At 42.0% G+C, this 19,062-nt stretch overlaps 1 protein-coding gene across 1 annotated transcript; it reads right to left on the bottom strand.

Annotated features, from left to right (window-relative positions):
• Positions 1-8,801: 8,801 nt before the first annotated feature.
• On the bottom strand, positions 8,802-15,588 carry LOC135563562 (zinc finger protein 664-like). Its single transcript, XM_065006359.1, has 2 exons — positions 15,039-15,588; positions 8,802-10,382 (listed from the first exon to the last, which is right to left on the bottom strand). The coding sequence occupies exons 1-2, from the start codon at positions 15,337-15,339 to the stop codon at positions 9,493-9,495; spliced, it is 1,191 nt and encodes a 396-aa protein (XP_064862431.1). The 5' UTR covers positions 15,340-15,588; the 3' UTR covers positions 8,802-9,492.
• Positions 15,589-19,062: the final 3,474 nt, after the last annotated feature.

Below are 19,062 nucleotides of genomic sequence, written 5' to 3'. Positions count from 1 at the left end.
GTGTGCGAGTTCATTAGAACGTGCGTCAAGATGTCGTTCCCATAGCAACGATAAAAACATTCCCTAACCAGAAACCGTGGATTGATGGCAGCATTCGCGTGAAACTGAAAGCGCGAACCACTGCTTTTAATCAGGGCAAGGTGTCTGGTAATATGTCCGAATATAAACAATGCAGCTATTCCCTCCGCAAGGCTATTAAACAAGCTAAGCGTCAGTACAGAGACAAAGTGGAATCTCAATTCAATGGCTCAGACACAAGAGGCATGTGGCAGGGTCTACAGTCAATCACGGACTACAAGAAGAAACCCAGCCCAGTCACGGACCAGGATGTCTTGCTCCCAGGCAGACTAAATAACTTTTTTGCCCGCTTTGAGGACAATACAGTGCCACTGACACGGCCTGCAACGAAAACATGCGGTCTCTCCTTCACTGCAGCCGAGGTGAGTAAGACATTTAAACGTGTTAACCCTCGCAAGGCTGCAGGCCCAGACGGCATCCCCAGCCGCGCCCTCAGAGCATGCACAGACCAGCTGGCCGGTGTGTTTACGGACATATTCAATCAATCCCTATACCAGTCTGCTGTTCCCACATGCTTCAAGAGGGCCACCATTGTTCCTGTTCCCAAGAAAGCTAAGGTAACTGAGCTAAACGACTACCGCCCCGTAGCACTCACTTCCGTCATCATGAAGTGCTTTGAGAGACTAGTCAAGGACCATATCACCTCCACCCTACCTGACACCCTAGACCCACTCCAATTTGCTTACCGCCCAAATAGGTCCACAGACGATGCAATCTCAACCACACTGCACACTGCCCTAACCCACCTGGACAGGAGGAATACCTATGTGAGAGTGCTGTTCATCGACTACAGCTCGGCATTCAACACCATAGTACCCTCCAAGCTCGTCATCAAGCTCGAGACCCTGGGTCTCGACCCCGCCCTGTGCAACTGGGTACTGGACTTCCTGACGGGCCGCCCCCAGGTGGTGAGGGTAGGCAACAACATCTCCTCCCCGCTGATCCTCAACACGGGGGCCCCACAAGGGTGCGTTCTGAGCCCTCTCCTGTACTCCTGTAGCCACTTTAAACAATGCTACCTTATATAATGTTACTTACCCTACATTATTCATCTCATATGCATATGTACATACTGTACTCTAGATCATCGACTGCATTCTTATGTCACTAGCCACTTTAACTATGCCACTTTGTTTACTTTGTCTACATACTCATCTCATATGTATATACTGTACTCGATACCATCTACTGTATGCTGCTCTGTACCATCACTCATTCATATATCCTTATGTACATATTCCTTATCCCCTTACACTGTGTATAAGACAGTAGTTTTGGAATTGTTAGTTAGATTACTTGTTGGTTATCACTGCATTGTCGGAACTAGAAGCACAAGCATTTCGCTACACTCGCATTAACATCTGCTAACCATGTGTATGTGACAAATAAAATTTGATTTGATTTGACATAGGGCGGCGCACAATTGGCCCAGCGTCGTCCAGGGTAGGCAGTCATTGTAAATAACAATTTGTTCTTAACTGACTTGCCTAGTTAAATAAAGGTTACATTTAAATAAATAAAAAAGTGTTTCATGACAAACCATTTTTTACAAATCCGTCAAGGCACCAACTTTGAGAAGGGTTTAAAACAAAGGTTTCAAACCAATTCATGAATGTAATTGAATCTAGGTATGTCTTGCCTTTAATGTAATGGCATAAAAAAAAATTGGCTGAATATTATACAATGACTTATCAACAGCTTTAATAATTTGACCCCCACAGGAAATCTACACTGGCAATTCTAGAATATACTATATATCATAGAAACCTGGTTAAAATATCATTATGAAATCATAGATGAATTCTAGAATTTCTATATAGCCTCAAAATCTGTTTAAAACGATCATTTTGACCTCATGGATGGCCAGTCCCTGTATTCATAGTGTAGTGAATTCAGGGGGGGGGGGGGGGGCTGGGTCCAGCAACACCTTATAACTGCTACGCCAAGATTTCTGAACTTCTTGACGAGGTCGCTAGGTGTTGGGTTACGGTTGCTACAATAGCGTTCTCTATGAATTTGAGAGTGATTACATTTCTCCTTCCCCCATCCCTCAGCTGTTGACACCCAAACAAGGGCACTGCGTTCATCCACCTCTGGCCTGCTCGCCTCCCTACCACTGAGGAAGTACAGTTCCCGCTCAGCCCAGTCAAAACTGTTCGCTGCTCTGGCCCCCCAATGGTGGAACAAACTCCCTCACGACGCCAGGACAGCGGAGTCAATCACCACCTTCCGGAGACACCTGAAAACCCATCTCTTTAAGGAATACCTAGGATAGGATAAAGTAATCCTTCTCACCCCCTGTTCCACTGGATGTCATAAGGTGAAAGCACCAATTTGTAAGTCGCTCTGGATAAGAGCGTCTGCTAAATGACTTAAATGTAAATGTAAATGTTGACCAAACCAAGCCTCTGGGCAGCCATTTTGTTGCTGTTTATAAAAAACACACAACCCAGCAATCTGCAGTTCAAACAATAACAAATCTGTCATTCCACCACTGTTTTGGTAATAAGATGATGATGGGGTTGGAGAAATGCAATTACTTTCAACATTCATAGACAGACCTATGGAGGCAAGGACTGACCATCCATGATAACAACATTATAGTTTTAACCATGTTGAGGCTATACAGTGTTGATTTACATTGTTTCTTAACATTGGAGTAAAAAAAAGCTTATTTGGGGTTCTGATGGGGTACAACAGTTGAACTAAGCTCACGAGGCATGTGTTATATTCTTCAAGAATCAATTGCTATAAATAAATAAGTCTAAATATGGATGTAGCTATTGCATATTTCCCCTTTAACACCAAACACCAGTTCAACAACTGCAGAGTTTGTGCCTCTGTTTTTAAGACAGTACTTACTAGTGTTAATCAGGGCCCGTTCATCATTAGAACCATTGGATGCCTTAACATGCCTTTGGGAAACCGGGTCCAGATATCCAGTTTCCTCCTCTTCATCCTCCTCTTCTTCCAATGTGTCAGTAATCTCCCCCTCCTCCTCTTTCACTCCAAAAACAGCATCCTCCTCTTTCTCTTCCTCCTCTTTAACTCTGAACGCGTTTTCCTCTTCTTTAACTGAAACGTCTTTCTCTTCTTCTTTCACTCTAACAGCCTCATCCTCTACTTGTTTATGTATTGGGACATCCTTCTCTGCCTCCTCTTTCACGACAACGTTTAGCCACAGACCCTCTTTAGCTACAGACCCTCTTCCTCCGTCTTTAGAAGGAGAGTAGCTTAGTGACCGCATAGTCAGGGGTGTTAGCTAGCTAGCTAGGCTAATGCTAACTTAACCAGCCCGCTAGCTGAATAATAACAACACCGTAAATATGAAATTAAATCGGATAACAAACTAGACGACAGAAGTGGCTTTAAAACACAGAGGCTAATATACACTAAAGCGTTTAAAGAGCTTTATTGGTTCGGTGACGAATCAGAGACGTCACTAGGCCGAAAATATTAATTAGCAACCTTAAATAAATAAATTCCAGTCAATATTTTGAGAGGGGTACCCCGACACAGAACTGAACTGGATCAAAGATTGCGGACAGAAATACTAGGAGAGAGGGGTACCCCTACACAGAACTGAACTGGATCAAAGATGGCGGACAGAAATACTAGGAGAGAGGGGTACCGCTACACAGAACTGAATCAAAGATCGCGGACAGAAATAATAGGAGAGGGGTACCCCTACACAGAACTGAATTGGATCAAAGATGGCGGACAGAAATACTAGGATAGAAGTGTACCCCTACACGGAACTGAACTGGATCAAAGATGGTGGACAGAAATGCTAGGACAGAAGTATACCCCTACACAGAACTGAACTGGATCAAAGATGGTGGACAGAAATACTAGGAGAGAGGGGTACCCCTACACAGAACTGAACCAAAGATGGCGGACAGAAATACTAGGATGGAAGCAAATGTAAGGGATTATAACGTCATAACGAATCATGCAAAAAACATATACAGTTGACAGGAATGTTAGTTAATGTAGAGACAAACGATTATGCTTTTTTTTTTGCATAAAGTTCATTTATGAAAATCGAGATTTAGCAAGCTAGCTGACTAGCTAACATTAGCCAGATAGCTGACTAGCTAACATTAGCCAGCTAGCATTATGGGTGTTGTGACATGAGTATGAAATTGTACTTCTGATTGTTTTAGGAACTCCTGAAACAACCAGCAAACCAGGCTGTCATTTTGTGAAACAGTGGATGTATAGAATCTAGCTAGCTGAAGAATTTACTGCAAATTAAATGTACATTTTTGTAAGCTTGCCTTGCTGATATTTGCCATGCAGATAGATGAAATAACGTAGCTAGCTATGTTCTTGCTTATTGTGCAGTGGATGATTAAAATCCCTGTATGCCCATGGATGTGTAGTTAGCTATCTAGCCGATCGATGTATGGACCCAAACATTTGGTATACATATTAGTTCATAACCTAGCTATGAACCTCAGCTATCATAGCCAGTTGTATCAACTTCAAAACAGCCTGAATGACATGAATTAAACCTATGGATTGAGTAGAATATAATATCATGTTGTGCCAAGGATTCAAGTCGTATATACATGGAGTTATTACCATGAGATCCCCACATTGTAGCCTGTACATTTAACATATTCACTGATCATGTACTCTACCTTGGCAAATTAATGTGCAGTTTAGGTATGAATGTCTTTGAGATTATTTTTCAGTCATATCCAATACCAGGAGCATCAAATTCCAGTCTTTGAATGACGCCGTGTCTGCATGTATGTATTACAATTATACACTTTACCAATCTTGGTTCTGGGACATCAATGGTTACACATTGTAACTAATAGACTAGAAACAGGATTTATCTAGTTAATTCATATATGCAGAAATGTAATGTTAAAAACACACTACACTTCCTACGCATCATGTAAATACTCTAACACCAGTTCATCGCAACATCTAATGCCCTTCATCTGCATTGATCTGATAAACACAGGATAGGTGGAGTATTTCATCAAATTACACTTCATTTCAACCAGTAGAGAATGTGAAACGCTTTATTGAAAAGTTGTGTTTTTATTTTTTATTCTCACATTGTTAGTCATCAATCAGGAGGTGAAATGCAAAACTGACCTTGGATCATTAACTCTGGGACTACTGCATCTCTATCTGTATTTCAATGTAAAGCATCTCTTTAATAATACTTCCTGTTGACCTGACCAAGTGACCTCTCACCTCTGATCATGCTGTGTCCTCTATGTAGCCAGTTCAGATGCAGGAGGGGTTCACCGACACAGCTGATATAACCTAGAGGATTTAGGAAGAAGGCGAGAGAGGGATGAAGTGAAGGAGAGAGACTGTTATTGATTAAATAAGGTAGTTAAAGTGACAGTGTTCAACAGGAATCTGTGTGTGGCCTCACCTGGTGTCCACACCACACTAAGTGGCTGCAGAGGACTTTATGCTGAAAAACATGAACGGACAAACAATATAGCGTAGTTATAGAAATAATGAAGTGTCTTACTATTCTCCATGGTTGGCCCTCTTGCCTATTCTTTGAAGGTGGAAGGGGCCACACAATCCTGCTTACTGTACCTGCTTAATGCACAACACAATCCATCAATCAGATTGATACATGAGTGTGTAGGTGTGGGTTATAGGGTGTCTAATTGTTCTACATTTTTTCAATATGGGTGATTTAAAATAGCCTGTATTGTTTTTGCACAGACATCACACCCTTACCTAAACAGCAACCTCACATGAGACGTAGAAATCAAAGGGAGAGAAATTGGGAACTGAATAACTGCAGTTGACATAGCTAAGTAAATGGAAGAATACTCTCATTGCAATGTGAATTGCTCTTAAAAGAGCCTCTGGTTGTGCATAGTGTAGTCTATGGTGTACAAACAAATCATGACATTGGATTGATAGACACATGAGCACACATATATGCATGTGTAGCATTTGACAATAACAGGATCATATCAAGGATGACATCACAAATAAATACATAAATACCACTTGAAGCTTGATAATGAGTTAATCATTTGAATCAGCTGTGCAGTGCTGAGGCAAAAACAACAATGTGCCTCTGAGTCCCCAGGACTGAGAACCACTGCTCTTCATTGGGACCTCTTCATATGTTGACTGGCTTTCATAGCGCTCTTTATCTGAGGACAGAAAACCTCACAAGAAACAGACTTCATTATAGTCAAATTACACCACACGGAATATTATGTTACTATTATCTCCGTCCTCACTTCTAGGGACAGGAACAACACAAAAGTACCTGCCCTATCCAGAATAGCCTCCTCTCTCACTGACAGTTGGGGCTGCTATCCTTTCACCCTCCTCCATGGCTGTTAGCTAGCTACTTACAAATGCATTTGGAGTTTGTTTTTTACAATGATAAATAGATAGCTAGCTAATATGAAGTTATGTAGTTGCTGATATTTAATTCACTTAGCTAGCTATCTATCTATACAGTATGTGAAGTTGTCTAGATAGCTCATTTAGCAGCTCATTTGAGTTAGCCCGCACTGTAGCTAGTTAGCTAAAAAAAAAAATTGTACATTTCCAAAATCTATTTACTTAGTTACTTGAATAGGTTCTCCCAGCAATGTGGACAACTGGAAACAGGGCAGCAAAGTTTGTCACCAGGCTGTTTTAGAGGATATTACTATTGAACTATGAACCCATTTAATAACCAGACCTTCATACAAACTTGCTCTGCTGAATTCTTGAAGGAGTCACAACGGGCGGCCTAAAGTCCATCTGCTGACTGATGTATATTTTATTTTCAGACAAAAAGTTAGTATAGGAAGCATGAGTTTTTACTTGTTTATGTTTATGAAACACTCATCCAGCCATTCCTCTGGGTAACCCCGCTGTCTGAAACACTCATCCAGCCATTCCTCTGGGTAACCCCGCTGTCTGAAACACTCATCCAGCCATTCCTCTGAGTAACCCCGTTGTCTGAAACACTCATCCAGCCATTCCTCTGGGTAACCCCGCTGTCTGAAACACTCATCCAGCCATTCCTCTGGGTAACCCTGCTGTCTGAAACACTCATCCAGCCATTCCTCTGAGTAACCCCGCTGTCTGAAACACTCATCCAGCCATTCCTCTGGGTAACCCCGCTGTCTGAAACACTCATCCAGCCATTCCTCTGGGTAACCCCGCTGTCTGAAACACTCCTCCAGCCATTCCTCTGGGTAACCCTGCTGTCTGAAACACTCATCCAGCCATTCCTCTGGGTAACCCCGCTGTCTGAAACACTCATCCAGCCATTCCTCTGGGTAACCCCGCTGTCTGAAACACTCATCCAGACAGTCGGCTTGTTTGTCATAGTCACTATGTGTACTACAAATCCTGTGTATGTGACTGTATTGGCTGATGGGGAGGATCTTTTTTAGGGGTGTAGGGTGGAAGCTGTCCCGGGGTAAGAGGGAATTTATGCCCGTCGGCTTCCTGTATAGGTCTGTGCTAAAGCCACCCCCCTCCCTTTTAATCAAATTGTCCAGATAACTTGTTTCATGCCATCAAAGGTGAGGGTGAATTTCAGATGTTCACTGCTTGTATTGATGAAGGGGTGGAATCAATGAAGTTCCTCTGCAGTCCCCTGGAATAGAAGGAACACTTAATCAAAGGAAGCCATTTACAGAGCCTGGTGAGGTGCTAGAATGGTTTGTTAGGGCTGACAATCACATTATTCTCAAACAACCCCACAAACAAATTGGCAAAATTAGATGCTATTTTTACACTACAATGACCACAATGCACTGCGTGTCTACTTGCCGTGTCTGTTTATTTTACACCTGCTATGTAAAAGAGACAGAAGAATGCACAATGGTCAATGCTATCAGGGATCCTTGGGAAATCTCTACCCTAAACCCTGACCTTAACCCCTACCTTAACCATTTTAAATATCAACTTCAATGGGCTAGGGACGTCCCACTTTAATAACTGACTGATCCATCCTTCCATCCCTCCTCAGCCTTCCTCTCCTCTGAAGACCCAGTGAGGATGGAGCTCAGTCAGAGAGCTGTTGAGGGACTGGTTAGGAAGAACACTAATACAGCCAGAGAGGTGAAAGGTCACACATGGTTTAGATGGTAAATATGTCCCCTTAGCGGTTCATCACGTAAGCAAAAGGTAATATGTTCCATCATCCATGTTTATTTACATTAGTGCAAATTGTCCACTGATATTGGTGTAATTTCTCACCCCTTTCGGCTGTATGAAAGTTAATTTACCGTCAGGCACGTGCATTTGTACTTTGATATTATGAAGGTAATTTGTGTAAAATATACTTTTCCCCACTCATTCACCCCATCTTTTACATTGTTTATGCATATTTGGTGGCCAGACTCAAATTCGGAACACAATGCCCATCCTGGCTGATCTAAACCTAATGCAGCATGTGCATCCAGACCTAATGCAGCTTGGAATGATAAGATGACAGAAGTCACATTTAGGTGCCAGGGGTAACTGAGGCCATAGATGCTCCATATCTTGTTTTATTTAATATGACTAAAGTGTTGCAGGGGCAGTCAAGAAATGGAACGGCAAAGCCACAGAACATGACATAAGCAGAGCTGTGGGCGACCACCTCAAGCCTCTGGTAGAGCCAGGGGTGGTGTTTACCACTCCACCTCGCCTTTAGCAGGCTGGAAAAGTGGGAATATACTGTTTTTCATACTAAGATGGACCAAGAGTCTGTTGATTGATCATTCATTGGGTTAATTTGTTTTTGCAATATGTTCAAATCATATCAAGCTTTATTTATACAGCTCATTTCAGACATGGATGCAAAACAATGAGAATAAAAAACAGAAGACTAACAACTGAAAGACTAATGAGCATTGTAAGGAAATGCCATTGATTAAAATATTAACAATATGATGCTACATCCAACCCAAAACAGAACTTGTTTTTTAGGAGGGGTTCCGATAGACACTATGGTGTTCACTGAAAGTTGACTAGTAACAACAACTGGGACCTAAAAGACACCCACTAAATCTTCCCAAGAGGAAAACAAAAGAAAAACCCAAAACAAACTGAAAGACAGGAAGCAAACCCAAAAAGTTGATCAACTGAAGGTGTTGACTCTCTACATCTATCAAGACAACTGGAGCACTGGCCCAGACACTCTTAAATAGAACATGGACCAGCTCAGGTGAAACACCTTCCCACTAACGAGATGGACAAGCCAGCACAGGTGTAACACATACTGACTAACGAGCTAACAAACTTTTTTTTTGTTAGTCACTTTTTGTTAAATCTCATAAATAGTAACTATTTCATTTCAGAGCCTGTATTTTGCAGCTGGGGCTAATATCCATATCATGTTGAAATCAATTGATAAGTTAATTAAATCTTCATTGTGACATAAAAATACTCCTACAATGTTAAAACATTAATTCATTGATATCATGAAACAACTCCTTCGTGTATTTTCTGATGTTTAATCAGAGATCTTTTATCAGAGTATCCCTTCCCACATTGATTACAGCTATGAGGTTTCTCTCCTGTGTGTGTTCTTTGGTGTACAGTCAGAGAACCAGATGTCGTAAATCTATTCCCACATTGACCACAGCTAAAAGGTTTCTCTCCTGTGTGTGTTCTCTGGTGTAGAGTCAGATAGCTCGAAGTAGTAAAACTCTTCCCACATTGATCACAGCTAAACGGTTTCTCTCCTGTGTGTGTTCTCTGGTGTACAGTAAGACAGCTAGATGAATTAAAACTTTTCCCACATTGATCACAGCTATAAGGTCTCTCTCCTGTGTGTGTTCTCTGGTGTACAATAAGACCACTAGATGAAGTAAAACTCTTCCCACATTGATCACAACTGTAAGGTTTCTCTCCTGTGTGTGTTCTCTGGTGTACAATAAGACTGCTAGATGAAGTAAAACTCTTCCCACATTGGTCACAGCTATAAGGTTTCTCTCCTGTGTGTATTCTCTGGTGGAATGTCAGAATGTTTGATCTAGCAAAACTCTTCCCACATTGACCACAGCTATATGGTTTCTCTCCTGTGTGTGTTCTCCGGTGTATAGTCAGATATCTAGAAGTAGAAAAACTCTTCCCACATTGACCACAGCTATAAGGCTTCTCTCCTGTGTGGATTCTATGATGAATTTTAATGCCTGATGAGGAGGTGAATCTCTTCCCACAGTCAGAGCAGCAGTGAGTTCTCTTCCCTGTGGGTCTCTGCAGGTGTTTCTTGACATGTCCTGATGTGGAGAGACTCTTCTCTGCCTCATCAGCATCATGAGGTTGTTCAGGCTCCCCAGAGGATCCACGATAGTCCTGTATCTCTCCTGTGTGAACAACAAAGACAGATGGTTAAAGGCCCACAACAGCGGTAATCCACTGTAAAAGATGATGCCAACAGCGTAGCCATTATGTTCGAGAACAATTGAAGTCTGTAATGGATGTTAAAATTATTTGACATTTGCCTTAAAATGAGCAAGAATAGTCATTTTTGTCTTGTTTTCACATAAGTAGTGACATCGAAGATTGTAGGCTAGAAGTAAGATATTCATGTTGTTGAAACTAAGCAGTGTGCCAGAAGTCTTTTGGTCACCAATATAGGCCCCTTTGTGTTTGCAAAAATTGCGGCACCATGGCAATTTGATTGCAGAAACTTCTCCCTGCTAATGAGGAAACCGATAGTTATGGATGTACTATATCTGCCTGGAGCAAAAATGGTGAGCAAAGATTTTACTTTTTTACAATGTATTCTGAATGTGAATGTGGGAAAACTCAGGGGAGTAACCTCCATTTCCAGGTTGCTTAGGAGTACATTTCACACTACTTTGGATTATAATTGTAAGGCTCGTTTGAATGTCCTGTTTGCTACAGTATTAAGATGTGTAATTATTGAAAAACCATGTTTATGACAGTATCCATTTGGGTGTTGTCAATAAAGTTCAGATATTTATTTTTTAAATTTTATTTAACCAGGTAGGCCAGTCGAGAACAAGTTCTCATTTACAACTGCGACCTTGCCAAGACAAAGCAAAGCAGTGTGGCAAAAAAACAACAGAGTTACACGTGGGATAAACAAACGTACAGTCAATTACACAATATAAAAATCTATATAAAGTGTGTGCAAATGGAGTAAGGAGGAAAGGCAATAAATAGGACATAGTAGCGAAGTAATTACAAATTAGCAAATTAACACTGGAATGATGGATGTGCAGATGATGATGTGCAAGTAGAAATACTGGTGTGCAAAAGACCAAAAAAAGTAAATAAAACATGGGGATGAGGTAGGTAGATTGGGTGGGCTATTTACAGATGGGCTGTGTACAGCTGCAGCGATCGGTAAGCTGCTCAGATAGCTGATGCTTAAAGTTAGTGAGGGAAATAAATGTCTCCAACTTCAGCGATTTTTGCAATTCGTTCCAGTCATTGGCAGCAGAGAACTGGAAAGAAAGGCGGCCAAAGGAGGTGTTGGCTTTGGGGATGACCAGTGAGATATACCTGCTGGAGCGCGTGCTACGGGTGGGTGTTGCTATGGTGACCAGTGAGCTGAGTTAAGGTGGAGCTTTACCTAGCAAAGACTTATAGATGACCTGGAGCCAGTGGGTTGGTGAAGAATATTTAGCGAGGGCCAGCCAATGAGAGCATACAGGTCGCAGTGGTGGGTGGTATATGGGGTATTGGTGACAAAACGGATGGCACTGTGATAGACTCCATCCAGTTTGCTGAGTAGAGTGTTGGAGGCTATATTGTATTTGACATCGCCGAAGTCAAGGATCGGTAGGATAGTCAGTTTTACAAGGGTATGTTTGGCAGCGTGAGCCAAGGAGGCTTTGTTGCAAAATAGGAAGCCGATTCTAGATTTCATTTTGGATTGGAGATGCTTTATTTGAGTCTGGAAGGAGAGTTTACAGTCTAACCAGACACCTAGTTATTTAAGTTGTTCACATATTCTGTCAGAACCGTCCAGAGTAGTGGTGCTGGACGGGCAGCGATAGGTTTAAGAGCATGCATTTAGTTTTTCTTGCGTTTAAGAGCAGTTGGAGGCCCCCAAAAGAGTGTCGTATGGCATTGAAGCTCATTTGGAGGTTTGTTAACACAGTGTCCAACGAAGGGCCAGATGTATACAGAATGGTGTCGTCTGCGTAGAGGTGGATCAAGAAATCATCCGCAGCAAGAGCGACATCGCTGATATATACAGAGAAAAGAGTTGGCCCGAGAATTGAACCCAGTGGTACCCCCATAGAGACTGCCAGAGGTCTGGACAACAGGCCAGGTCGATGAAGATGGCTGCACAGTACTGTCTTTTATCGATGGCAGTTATGATATCGTTTAGTACCTTGAACGTGGCTGAGGTGCACCCATGACCAGCTCAGAAACCGGATTGCACAGCAGAGAAGTTACGGTGGGATTCGAAATGGTCAGTGATCTCTTTATTAACTTGGCTTTCGAAGACTTTAGAAAGGAAGGACAGGATGGATATAGGTCTGTAACAGTTTGGGTCTAGAGTGTCACCCCGTTTGAAGCTTTCCAATCTTTAACAATCTTGGACGATACGAAAGAGGTTGAACAGACTAGTAATAGGGGTTGCAACAATAGCTGCGGATAATTTTAGAAAGAGAGGGTCCAGATTGTCTAGCCCAGCTGATTTGTACGGGTCAAGGTTTTGCAGCTCTTCCAGAACATCAGCTATCTGGATTTGGGTACAGAGCTGTTGGCCAGGGTTGGTACAGAGCTGTTGGCCAGGGTTGGGGTAGCCAGGAGGAAAGCGTGGCCAGCCGTACAGAAAAGCTTATTGAAATTCTCGATTATCATGGATTTATCAGTGGTGTTAGTGTTTCCTAGTCTCAGCGCAGTGGGCAGCTGGGAGGAGGTGCTCTTATTCTCCTTAGACTTTACAGTGTCCCAATACTTTTTGGAGTTAGAGCTACAGGATGCACATTTTTGTTTGAAAAAGCTAGCCTTTGCTTTCCTAACTGACACAAGAACGGCAGAATTTACGAAGTCCAGCAGCGGGGGGGGGGATTCTTCTGGTTAGGTTGGGGTGGCAGCGTAGCCTAGTGGTTAGAGCGTTGGACTAGTAACCGAAAGGTTGCAAGATCGGATCCCCGAGCTGACAAAGTACAAATCTGTCGTTCTGCCCCTGAACAAGGCAGTAAACCCACTGTTCCTAAGCAGTAATTGAAAATAAGAATGTGTTCTTAACCGGCTCCACCTAGTCAGGTTATATTGATGACTGGCTCCCTCTAGTCATTTGTGTGTCTTATTTATTTAATCAAACTGCGTGCTTAAAGCATCATACGTTCAGTACATATAGATTTTATGAAAACACATGGGGCGATTGGTAGAAATGACAGATGACTCTTGGTTGACCAAGATGTATTTTAGTTGGGGACAACACTAGAACATGATTTTGGGGCTCCCGAGTGGCGCAGCGGACACTGCATATCAGTGCTTGAGGAGTCACTACAGATCAAATCCAGGATGTATCACAACCGGGAGTGATTGGGAGTCCCATAGGGTGGCGCACAATTGGCCCAGCGTCGTCCGGGATAGGTAGTCATTGTAAATAAGATGTTGTTCTTAACGGACTTGCTTAGTTAAATAAAGGTTACATTTAAATAAATAAAAAAAGTGTTTAATGACCAACCATTTTTTACAAATCTGTCAAGGCACCAACTTTGAGGAAGGTTTAAAACAAAGGTTTCAAGCCAATTCATGAATGTAATTGAATCTAGGTATGTCTTGCCTTTAATGTAATGGCATGAAAAAAATTGGCTGAATATTACACAATGACTTAACAGCACTAATAATTTGCCCCCACAGGAAATCTACACTGGCAATTATAGAATATACTATATAGCCGCAATCTGTTTAAAACAATAATTTTGACCTCGTGGATGGCCAGTCACTGTATTCATCGTGTAGTGAATTCTGGGGGTAGCCCCGAGCTGAACTCAAACCTGGGTCCAGTGACTGTCAAGCCAACACCTTATAACTGTTACGCCAAGATTTCTGAACTTCTTGACGAGGTCGCTTAGTGTTAGGTTACGGTTGCTACAATATCGTTCTCTATGAATTTGAGAGTGGTTATACTTCTCCTTCCCCCATCCCTCAGCTGTTTACCAAACCAAGCCTCTGGGCAGCCATTTTGTTGCTTTAAAAAAAAACACACAACCCAGCAATCTGCAGTTCAAACAATAACACATCTGTCATTCCACCACTATTTTGGTAATAAGATGATGATGGGGTTGTTGAAACGTAACTACTTTCAAAATTCATAGACAGACATATGGATGTAAGGACTGACCATCCATGATATCAACATTATAGTTTTAACCATGGTGAGGCTATACAGTGTTGATTTACATTGTTTCTAAACATTAGAGTAAAAAAAAAGCTTATTTGGGGATCTGATGGGAGTACAACAGTTGACCTAAGCTCATGAGGCATGTTATACTCTTCAAGAATCAATAGCTATAAATAAATAATTTAAAAGTCACAATATGGATGTGGAAGCACCTCAGTACCTCCAGGCTCTGATCAGGCCCTACACCCAAACAAGGGCACTGCGTTCATCCACCTCTGGCCTGCTCGCCTCCCTACCACTGAGGAAGTACAGTTCCCGCTCAGCCCAGTCAAAACTGTTCGCTGCTCTGGCCCCCCAATGGTGGAACAAACTCCCTCACGACGCCAGGACAGCGGAGTCAATCACCACCTTCCGGAGACACCTGAAACCCCACCTCTTTAAGGAATACCTAGGATAGGATAAAGTAATCCTTCTCACCCCCCCCTCTTAAAAGATTTAGATGCACTACTGTTCCACTGGATGTCATAAGGTGAATGCACCAATTTGTAAGTCGCTCTGGATAAGAGCGTCTGCTAAATGACTTAAATGTAAATGATGTAGCAATTTCAGATTTCCGCTTTAACACCAAACATCAGTTCAACTGCAGAGTTTGAGCCTCTGTTTTTAAGACAATACTTACTAGTGTTAATCAGGGAACGGTTTCTCAAAACCATCTTATGGCAAACTGCACCATCGGACACCTTAAGATGCGTTTGGGAAACCGGGCCCAGATATCCAGGGTCCTCCTCTTCTTCCTCCTCCTTTTTGGACGGGACAGTCATCTCCCCCTCCTCCTCTTTCAATCCATAAACTGCATCCTCCTCCTCTTTCACTCTGAACGCGTCTTTCTCTTCTTTCACAGTAACGGCCTCACCCTCTACTTCTTGTTTTATTGTGATATCCTCCTCTTCATTAGAAGGAGAGTAGTTTACTGGCCGCATGGTCGGAGATGTTAGCTAGGCCAATGCTAACTTAACCAGCTCGCTAGCTGACTAATAACAACAACACCGTAAATATGAAATTAAAGCGGAAAACTAACTAGACGACAGAAGTGGGTTTAAAACACAGTGGCTAATATACACTAAAGCGTCTAAAGAGCTTTATTGGTTCGGCTATTTTGTCTAGCAAGCTACGGAGGTGGCTGACTAACTGTTGCTGCTGCTGAAAGAAGCGTTCCGTCCACTAGATCATACGTCACAATAACAGCATAACCTTAAATTCCCAGACCGCCATCTGCTGACTGGAGTGGGTAACGCAGTTGAGTAAAACGTATATTTAATTTTCAGACAACAAGTTAACGTGTAGGAAGCATGAGTTTTGAAAATCATACCAGCTTGCTCCTTTTTGTTTTGTCAACTTTTCGGTAGGGATGTTACGTTTGATACCGGAGCTACGAGGCATGCGTCCAAATCTCTAAGCAGTCAACTTCAAAGCAGTGTGCTGATGCCTGTATCACTTTATCAGCAGCACGTCATCAACGACGTCTGAAGATTCATTTAATCGATCAACCACCTGATTGGTTTGGTATTGAGCTGGTTCGACACTGCAGGCGACTGATTGATCTACAAATCACCTCGCATGATAAATAACTACTCATTATGATTTATAAATCAGTCAGCCAGTCACCATTTACCCACAATGCAGCATGGATTTGATGCTCTCGAACACGGCCAGTGGTTTAGTAAATGACAAAGGCTATGCTGCTACGGTGTGGGATGTCATCTCTAATAATGACATAAAGGCTATGCTGCTACGTGCTACGGTGTGGGATGTCATCTATAATAATGACATAAAGGCTATGCTTCTACGGTGTGGGATGTCATCTATAATAATGACACAAAGGCTATGCTGCTACGGTGTAGGATGTCATCTATAATAATGACACAAAGGCTATGCTGCTACGTGCTACGGTGTGGGATGTCATCTATAATAATGACACAAAGGCTATGCTGCTACGGTGTGGGATGTCATCTATAATAATGACACAAAGGCTATGCTGCTACGTGCTACGGTGTGGGATGTCATCTATAATAATGACATAAAGGCTATGCTGCTACGTGCTACGGTGTGGGGTGTCATTTAAAATAATTTGGCTGTTCTAAATTCTGTGTTGCCAAAAGCCTTGAGTAATGAACCTATTTTTGAGACAATTGGCTGTAAAGCGTCAATGCTTCAGGAAGCTTTGTTTACCCATCATGGAATCTTATCTATTTTGGATGTTGGTGATTTTCTCTGCCATCATTCTGTATATCTCTGCTCTTCTGATCTGCAGTCATGTTTTAGTTGGGTTTTGTTAGTTGGGTTCTAACTGGTCTCCATTCGAAGACCGTAACAAAAAGTGAGACAACGTGGAGATAAAGAAGAACAAAATATATTTATTAACTGAAGTAAAGTAAATACAATTAACACTGGTGTGTGTTTAGTCAGTAGTGTAAGTGGTCGCGTGTATACATGTGATAATGAGGGGTGTTGAAAGGTGCCAACGCAAACAACCAAAATTGCCACAAAAAATGGCACAACCAAAATCTGCCATTTCACTGATTACCCTCCCGGCTCCGCCCACTGACATCATATTAAGGAAAACAAGAGCAAAGAGAAAGAATTCGGCAGACAGAGTGGGAGGGTCGTCACAGCAGTCTGATGATATACTAGGGACTATGCATGCAGTTAGGTTTGTATGCAGTCTGATGATAAACCTGGGCCTGGTGATGCAGTTAGGTTTGTATGCAGTCTGGTGATATACCAGGGACTGGTGATGTAGTTAGGTTTGTATGCAGTCTGATGATATACCAGGAACTGGGGATGCAGTTAGGTTTGTTTTCCTCTAACTATTCTCCAGTTTGCTCCCTCCCAGCTGCTTTCATAGAACATAGATCACTGTTAAACTAGGCTGCAGAGCATTCCTAGTTTGACAGATAAATCAACCAGTGTGTGAATATGAAACTGCCTTAAATACAGATGTGAAGGACAGTATGTTTTAAATTCTCACTCAAAATATGCACTGCTGAATTTGAACGTCTCAATATAATATTATTTCATGAAAGGAATGAAAAATACATTTGTGTGCAAAAAAAAAAAGTATCATAACTGCGTTTCCCACACCAATCAGCGATGTGCGTCTTTCAGGCGATGCTGCGAGCGTAATGTATAATCTAGTGGACGGAACGGATCAACGAGTCAGCCACCTTTGTAGCCAACAAAGCCGAAACATGTAGGCTGTTTCTGTGCATATTTGCCTCTGTGTTTTAAATATGCGTCTGACATCTAGTTAATTGCCCCCATTTACATGTTATAGGTACATTGTTAGTCAACTAGCTGGCTTCATAAATTCGCCTAGCACTAAACCAGTCGCTCATGCTAACTGGCTAACATCCCCGACCATGAGCTCACTGATGTTAAAGAGGAGGTCTGCTGGACGGAGAAAGAAGCTCTTGGGCTGAACATTGTCGTGAAAGAGGAGACGGTAGAGGTGGATGTCACTGTTCAAATAAGTAGAGGGTGAGGCTGTTACCGTGAAATAAGAAAAATACGTTACAGTGAAAGAAGAGGAAGACTAGTTCAGAGTGAAAGAGGAGGAGAATGTTACAGTAAAAGAAGAGGAAGAGAAAGAGGAGGCTGCAGTTTTTGGAGTGAAGGAGAAAGAGGGAGAGAACGGTCATATTGACAGAGGAGTCAGAAGATCTGATTATCACCAGTAAGTACTGTCTTAATAACGGGCACTAACTTTCCAAATGTTTTGAACGAATGTGTCGTTTTTAAGCCGCATGCTACTGAAATTCTATACTTACATTTTGTTCTGTACTATAGGAATTTGTTATAATATAATGTTAAACCTACATTTTTAAAATGGGTGGTTAAAGCCCTGAATGCGGATTGGTTGACAGCCGTGGTATATCAGGCCGTGTACCATGTGTATGACAAAACATGTATTTTTACTGCTCTATTGGCCATATACCACACTTCCTCTGGCCTTATTGCTTAACTGTGACATGTTTTTACCAGGCGCATGCACACTGACTTCCGTCGCCAGCTGGACTGTTTTCTCTGACACGCTTCCAGGTTAAGTGTGTCAAGAAGTAAAGTGTGGCTTGGCATGGTCATGTTTCAGTGGACGCATGGCTCTTGACCTTCGCCCCCGAGTCCCTAGGGGAGTTGTAATCACGAAAAGGGGTAAAAGTACAAAAATATATATAATAGTACTGAAATTAGACTTTTGTTTTTCCACAACAATAATTCCATAAATCCCAGGAAGAGTATCTGCTACCTTGGCAGGAACTAATGGGGATCCTTAATAAACCTTATTTAAACATGCTTATTAGCATCAAAGTAGATGACATACAAGACTAAAAATAATAATAAACTTCTTCCGTTACCTATGATGGAGGCAACTGTGTTCTTGGGGAACTCTACACAATCCTGTCTCAGAGCTCTACGGACAATTCCTTTGACCTTATTGCTTGGTTACCTGTGGGACTTTATATAGACAGGTGTGTGCCTTTCCAAATCATGTCCAATCAATTGAATTTACCACAGTTTGACTCCAATCAATTTGTAGAAACATCTCATGGATGATCAATGGAATCAGGACGCATCTGAGCTCAATTTCGAGTCTCATAGTAAAAGTAAATAAATGTGCAAAAATGTCTAAAAACCCCATTTTTGGT

Source organism: Oncorhynchus nerka, linkage group LG21 (genome assembly GCF_034236695.1).
Source record: "Oncorhynchus nerka isolate Pitt River linkage group LG21, Oner_Uvic_2.0, whole genome shotgun sequence".
NCBI lineage: Eukaryota > Metazoa > Chordata > Actinopteri > Salmoniformes > Salmonidae > Oncorhynchus > Oncorhynchus nerka.
This window is presented reverse-complemented; position numbering and strand designations above follow the sequence as displayed.